This window comes from Labeo rohita, chromosome 18, assembly GCF_022985175.1.
Source record: "Labeo rohita strain BAU-BD-2019 chromosome 18, IGBB_LRoh.1.0, whole genome shotgun sequence".
Taxonomy (NCBI): Eukaryota; Metazoa; Chordata; class Actinopteri; order Cypriniformes; family Cyprinidae; genus Labeo; species Labeo rohita.
In genome coordinates, this window is record NC_066886.1 from 26,899,338 (window position 1) to 26,907,460 (window position 8,123).

The 8,123-nt window shown below is 35.8% G+C and overlaps 1 protein-coding gene across 6 annotated transcripts in view; it reads left to right on the forward strand.

Moving 5' to 3' along the window:
* The window catches only part of ets1 (v-ets avian erythroblastosis virus E26 oncogene homolog 1), a 49,310-nt gene extending 43,781 nt beyond the window's left edge, over nucleotides 1–5,529 (forward strand). For all 6 annotated transcript variants that reach the window (XM_051134754.1, XM_051134755.1, XM_051134757.1 and 3 more), the window contains 2 exons: nucleotides 4,236–4,354; nucleotides 5,272–5,529. In XM_051134754.1, the coding sequence (XP_050990711.1) occupies nucleotides 4,236–4,354; nucleotides 5,272–5,487 (335 nt within the window). In that variant the 3' untranslated portion in view covers nucleotides 5,488–5,529. The remainder of the gene's footprint in view (nucleotides 1–4,235; nucleotides 4,355–5,271) is intronic.
* Nucleotides 5,530–8,123: the final 2,594 nt, after the last annotated feature.

Sequence of the window (8,123 nt, forward strand, 5' to 3'; positions counted from 1 at the left end):
TCAAAAAGCATTTTATATCATATCCCATATCATATTTTGTATATCATGTATACAACCATGTTATTCCGTATGATATCATAAATCATATTATATATCATTTTGCATGCGATATTATATTAAAAACAATATATTATTCTATATATGATAACATACATAATTTGATATATTGGATACCATATCATATGCTATAAATCACATCCAAAAACATGTTTTTTTTTTTTTTCATATATATGATATCTCATCAACTCTTACCATGCTTACCATGTCATATCAAAAAAGCATGTTATGCTATTCCCTATTCTATAAATACCATATGCATGCCATATGATATATTCCATATATCAAAAACCATATGATGTCGATATTATATATCAAATAACATCTTATCAAATAGCATATGATGTTATTCCATATATCATATAAATATATGATATCGTATGCCATATATACATACAGCAACAAATGAAACATCTATGATGAAAAACAGAATGTTTTCTGTGATCAGCAAGCATTTGGAATCACAAGTTTTGCATGTGTCCCGCTCAATGAGACGGCTCGTCTCGTGTTACTGGGACAAGGTTGCTACTGGATCGGTGAACAAGTCGTGCACCAGTTTTGAATGCATTGGTGCACTCCGTAACCGCAGAGCCACATTTGTTACATGACTGTAAGAATGTCATGGCAGTCTTTTTGTGAGTGCGACTGCAGCGGCGGCTTGTGCGAGCGACTCGTGTACCAGCAAACATGCCACACCCCGGCTTCTTCGCATGAAAACACAGGCAGACGCTCGCTCTCTCGCTCTCCCTCCCTGTCTGTTTCTCGTCGCTTTTGTCAGTGCCACCAGCTCTCCGTGTCTTTTTCTGCTGTTTTCATCTTGTACTCCTTATCTGCGGCCCACATCTCAACCCATTTCCCAGGTCGTCTTGGCAACAGAGGGTGCAGCAACAAAGTGATAGCAGCCCTGTGCACTTAAGATGAGAGCTCCTTTATCGGGCCATCTTCGAGGGGCTTTTTTAACCTTATGCCATATGTCTCAAACCTACCTGCTCATATATCTGAAAATGCAAGAACACTTGCCTACCGTAAAAGAACAAACACACAGACCCCACTCACTATGCATGGCGCATTGCGTTTCTATTTTGGGAAGCTAAGATTTCTTTGAACATTTAAAAGGACCGGTTTGCCTGTACCTGATCTAGAATTCTCCATACTAGATCCGAGCTCAAAAAAGAGACATAATACCCATATTTCATGTAAGAGATCGTAAAATGTTTTTGTGTATGTGCACATGCATGAGGAATACTGCAAAACATATTTATATAATGGACAGAACTGAACCTGTTACCGCAGTGTCGACACAACAGAGTTCAGAGATGAGGTAGATAAAGCCAGCAAGTGACAAAAAAGATCTATTTGCTCGCAGAGCTCTGAGGTTTTCATGTTTGTCATCATTAATCACATACGCAAGTACAAATCCATCAGATCTGTGAGGAGAGCTGTACAACCGCAGTACCGCAACACACTTTCTTCAGCGACGGCTGATTTTTAACTTTATAGGGCGGCTTCCTTATAAAGACACGCACACATTAAAGGGACATTTCACTAAGAAAAACAAAACTGTCATCATTTGCTCGTAGAACGTGAAAGGATGTTTAGCACAGTTGTTTTTTCCATGTAGTGAAAGTGAATGGGGGACTGGGGAGGTCTAACTCAAAAAATGACAAAAATGCCATAAAATTAGTTTATGTGACTTAATATTGTGGTCCAATTCAAAACAATATAATTAAAAAATATAATGATATTTTATAAATAAATATTACTTTGGTAGCACTTTACAGTAAGGTCCAGTTAATGCATTACCTAGCAATGAGCAATACATTTTGTATAATGTTTATTAACCTTGCTTAATGTGAATGCTCCTTTTAAACTCAATACTGGACAAAAATCCAGGTTGCTTTCAGAAATCCTTGCCTTTGCTTGTGTGATGTGATGTAATCATACACTCTCTTTAAGCAAAGTGGCTTTAATGTACTTTAAAGCTTTGCTGAAAGTCAGTGGTGGATTTGTCTGTCAGTCTGAGGGTTTGGTTCAGACATGTAAAGGACAGACCGATTGCTTTCCATTCCCGGCCTCTTTGGGTCTAAAGAGGGTGTGTTACAGTAGCCGAGGTTATGGAATGTGTTTTAATGCATTTACCTACATAAACAGATTACTACATTGATCCAGATGAGTGATTTTAGTGATTCATATGTTTAGATGGAGACAAAGAGAGGCAGACAGACAGAGAGGGAGAGGGTTAGAATGAACTGTTGAATTGTTGATGAGATAATCTGTTTCAGAATTGCATTAGTGTTTTATTGCATTATCGGCAAGAATATTTTTAGCTGGGTGTAACGCAGTGGGGAATTCACTAAGAATGAATTGTGTCTACTGTTATCACCATTTAGTTTGCGTGTGCGTTGCTTTCCCGCTCAATTTACCAAAGGAGTAATGCAGATTAGGTAACTGAATAAATGTAGCACACAAACTACGTAATAATGTGACGTGCTCATCTAAAATAAACCTAGAAAGCATAGAAATTAGAGTTGCACCAGTAGTAAAGTTATGCCTGATTACACTATTTATTTTATTTTATTTTTTGAGGAAGTCAATGAACAGGATTAAAATTCTATACTGTTTAAAAAAAAAAAATCATTTTAAATGCTCATATACCCACACATTTTATATTTTATTTTATTGCTCATAACCAATAAATAAAGAATGTTACACTTCTACATACTACTTTGTTTAAATAAATAAATATTGAAATCATTTTAAATGTGAATTATTGAATTGACATCAAAACATTAATTATACCATAATTAAAAAAAACAAACATATATACACACACACACACACACACACATATATATATATACCATAATTAAAAAAAAAATAACAATATACCATAATTCTACCATAATATACCATAATTAATAATATACCATAATAAAAAAAACATATATATATCTAAAAAATATATCTATATATATATATATATCTATATATATATATATATATATATATATATATATATATATATATATATATATATATATATATATGTGTGTGTGTGTGTGTGTGTGTGTGTGTATATATACACATATGCATATGCATGCATATATATATATAGATAGATTTTGCTTTGAAATGACGTCAGAGATAATCTAAGTGTAAAAATAGGGTAAATTGGCATGCACAATTAACCAGTATTGATAGCCCACTGATCAATGTAAGCATCTTCAATATTACCAATTGATAATCAATATGGCATGCTTATATTGTGCATCCCTAAACTTGCAAGGCTTTTGCAGGGAATTTAGAGTCTTTCTTCACTTCGCTCTTGTTTTGCAGCAGGTGTGATATGAAGTGACGGTTCATTTTAATGCACACAAACCACAAGATGAAGAAAAAGCAAAGCTTATCTAGACGGGTGCACGAGCTGCTCTGCTGCTGCCTACACACTGTAAAGCCCTTGCAGGATAGATCTTGCACTATAGGTCAATATGACCGCATAAACCCCTCATGCTAGTCCTTAAATTGCTTCTCACAATCAACTGCATTAAAATGCACAAATGCAATATTTCAAATGTCTCCTTAAATATGTCACCGTGCAGAAAGGCTAAAGTCTTTAAAGTTGACCCCGGCATGGTCAGGGGCAAATGCACTGTTAAAGCCTGTGAGAAAAGTCTCTCGTTTTGCAGATGGTCGCCAAGGGCTTCTCTCTCTCACACCCACACAGCCGTTCACACACATGTCGACATCACACACATGTGCGCTTTCAGATACACCCGGGCGACATGCAGACATATACATCATGGCTTGCGTGATCAAACACATTTATCCACCAGATATTTAGCCTTGGGCTAAATCCAAATGATGTCAGTGCTTTGGAATTCACATAAAGAGTCCAAAGCTCAAGTAGGACATGCAGTAAGAGGCAGTAGCCAGTCAATACTCCATTGTGTCTCACCCATCTCTGTTTTCAGGCAGAGTGACATAAAGCTAATGGCATGTGAAACTCTGTTTGGACCAAGATACAAATACTAACTTAATGCACTAATGCAGTAGGGAATCTAGAACTGAAAAGTCTAGAATGGTAATAACATGGTACTTTGATATATGATCCATGTATAAGGTTGTTGTGAAATCCTCCATAGGATTGTATTAAGTCATGGTATTGTTTCTCTGTTCAGGCAGTGGACCGATCCAACTGTGGCAGTTTCTGTTGGAGCTTTTGACAGACAAATCCTGCCAGACCTTCATCAGTTGGACTGGAGACGGCTGGGAGTTCAAGCTTTCTGACCCTGATGAGGTGAGTGGTTATACAGTCAACATACTGGTGGTGTAGTTGGGGAGGGTTAGACTCCAAAAAAAAAAGAAAGAAAATAAATTCAAAACGTGCTCAAACAGACAAATAAACAAGTGTGTGTATTTACTTATTTTATTTTTCTCCAAATAAAGAGGGGTTTTTATGTTAACTAAAACCATTACAAATAGTTGCTTGAAATAAATATTAACTGCACTAAAATGTACAATAAATAAATAAATAAACTGATTTTATTTCTCATCACTTAGTTTAACTTGATGCACTAAAATGACTAAAGCTGAAATAAAAAGAAATACAAAGTATATTGACATTAAAAATGTATAAAATAACAAAAATAAAATAAAATTTAATTAAATTAAAATGAAAACTGAAAATCTAAAAAAAAAAAAAAAAATTAAAAGATATTATTGGAAGCTATAATATCTCAATGATACTATAATTACAATGGCACATTGGTAATAACTGAATATATCTTTGAAATACATTGACATACTAAATAAATACAATGGTACAATGTGGGAATAATTTAGTAATAGAGACTCGCCAATATGTATTTTTACACTCACATTTATTTATTTTTTTTTTTGGACAACTGATACAATAACAGCCAATAGTTTTTTATACTTATATTACCAATGTACAAAACCAATTTTAATCAATATTGATTCAAAAGTAGAAAAAAAAAAAGAAATAAAAAGTTATATGTATTGTTTATGAATTACATGTATTGTATATGTGTAGTAGTTGGGTAGATGCAAACATTTAATAATAAGTGTGGCTTTTTGGCTGGTGTTCGTTACACGCCAACCATACGGTATCATTTATAAATCTCATGAACATCCAGATATTTCGCCGATTCTTTGTGTGTTTGTGATCCTGACCCGTGTCTCCCTGACCTCTAGGTGGCACGCAGATGGGGCAAGAGGAAAAACAAGCCCAAGATGAACTACGAGAAGTTGAGTCGTGGTCTACGCTACTACTATGACAAAAACATCATCCACAAGACGTCCGGCAAGCGCTACGTCTACCGCTTTGTGTGTGACTTGAAAAGCCTGCTGGGATACACTCCCGAAGAGCTCCACACCATGTTAGACGTGAAGCCTGACACGGATGAGTAAACTTCAGACAAAAGTTTGAAAAAAAAAAAAAAAAAAAACAAAGGCTGAAAAAGTCCCTCACAGACCCTGGAAAGCAAACGGGGCGTCCATTTTCGGGTCCAATCACATTCCATCTTAACACTTAGTTGTGGTCCAGTCTTGTTTTGAGCTCATATGGGACAAATAAAAGGAAGCATCAAAACATTTACCAAAGTTTAGAATCCGTAGACTTTGCGCGCCTGTATTGTTTATAGTTCTGCGGGAAGGGAAAAACTCTAAGTTCAGGTAGAACTGCCGTTTTGACCCAGTAGCACAAACACCGGGAAGGAACTGAGGACAATGAGATGGACATTTCTTGGACTGAACGCTCCTGTTATTAAACACGTTGCCAAAATTAGAGACAAGAGGAATATCACAGAAATATTTACGATTAAGTTACTTACTGTTTCTGTCTCCTTGCATACCCACAATGAGGAAGAGTTCTCAGCCGGACCAAAAGAACAAAAGTTTTTTTTATTTTTTTATGGTTTCTTAAAAATCTATATGTGTCAGTATTAATTTGTCGTATTGCGATGCTGTCCGGACAGAGATTGCGCCGTTTTGTACATTTTTCATATGAAGGTTTATTGAAGTCAAACTTGGATAGTCTCTCCGCTTCTTTTAAGGTCACGGTCGGTTATGGGTTGTTTTTACCACAATGTCCATAGCTGAAAACGCTGTTTTTGATCAGCAGATCAAAATAGATACCAGAGTCTCGCCCTTTTCAGTTGAAAGAGACGTACCTCAGTCAAACTGAGAGTGTGAGTGAGAGACACAAATGAAAGCGGCCGTTGGCTTCTCAACGGTGACACGCTTGTGGTGAAAACGAGCGTGCGTTCATGGTGTCGTTTTATCACTTGTATTAAGACAAAAGACATCAAACATTTCTTGCCTCAGTTTGTTTGTACCTGAATGGTTTTTCATAAAGTTTTGCCTTAATATAGCACACTGTCTTTATGAACTTACTGTGTTTTTTCAAGGTTGACTGAAACGTGTGGGTTGGTGACAACTCAAATGTCATTCAACCGGGCCTCTTCGCAATCAAACGGTTTGCTGGCACCGCTAGACTGAACCGAAAGCCATAAAGCCGATACGTTTGAGAAGGGGCGATGTGAGGCGTTTTAACCTTGAGACAGACGTTAGCCATGTTGAAAAGTGCACACTTCAGCATGCATCTGGATTGGTAAAGTACGTGAGGTGGATTTTGCAGCAGAAAGAGAGGATCTGAGAGGCGGCGTTTGATTTTTAAGATGGTTTGTGAAAGTGGCTGATATAGTGTAAAGATACAAGGAACCCCAGATCATGCTGATCCTTTTGGCAGCTTTAAAGATGATGGCGTGTGCTACTACTGGCTAACAAGCGTCATGAGATTGTAACCGAAAATGGGAGTAAGTTTCATAATGGTTCACATTAATGCAGTATTACGGACATTGTTTTAGTCGTCAATGAGTGTGACATGAGCCAGAGTTGTATTAGTGTCCATGAAATTAGTAACGTACTTCAAATGGAGTTATTCAGAGAAAATGCACATGAAATGTTAAATGTGCAAAAAGCGTTACCAGTATTTTCAGTACTTTTAAAGGTTAAACAGACTGAACGGCAGTAAGATTCACTTTGTGTTTTCTTCAGCGCAGCATTTCGCTGTGTGGGAAGGGTCTTGTACACAAGACCTTGTGGGAAAAGCCAAAGCAAAGAAAGTTCTTCTAAGAAAACAAATCGTATTGTTTACAGTGGCAGAATGCTACCCATCCTGATTGGCGTAGCTTTGGAATTGTCTATTTTTACAGATAGCATTTCATAAAATGGCTAGATTAAACAATAAACTGGGATCACATTCATGAGAGCTCAGGACTCTTTCATTCAGCAAACAAGCTCATTTTAGTTACAACCGTCCTGCCAAGAACAACAGAAAAGTACTACACCACCTGAACAAGCAGTTTGTAGTGTTAAAAAGTGTCTCTGGAATAACAAGAAGAAAACATGAGTTTGTTAAAGCCACAACAGAAAGCCAGCGGCACGTTACATGATTTTTCTTTCTTTTTTTTTTTTTAATATTAGGTCCAAATCTTAATGTCTTCATCCAGATTTTGCAAAAGTGATGCGTTTTGTATAAAAAATGAACACTTTTGACAGAGACATACATGCATATTCATATTGACGAGTGTTGTTTTTTGTTCCCCACAATTTTGCCTTATTTTGTATATTTTATATTTCTGTATTTTTTTGTTAAAATGAGGATTTTAATGTATTTAGTTCACAAACTTTTTGATATTTTTCAATAATTTATATTTTATAAACTTTGAAATATGAGATGCAGACAGCTGGTGCTTTCATGGGAAAAAAAATAAAATAAATAAGGTAGCGCAGGACAAAATGTAGCGAATTTTCTTTTATATGAAAATTAAAAAAAAGGAAAAAAAGTTGAATTTAAGAAATTTAAAGACCTGTCTGCTTATACAGTTCTGTATAGATAAGGCTGATGCTGGCCCATCATTATGTTCTGCTGGAGAGTTTTATAAACAGTAGCTTCTATTTCTTATTGTACTTTAAATTGTTATGTTATTAAAATATATGTGGAGAAAATGATTCACGTGCGTCTTCGTTATTTCAAAATCTCT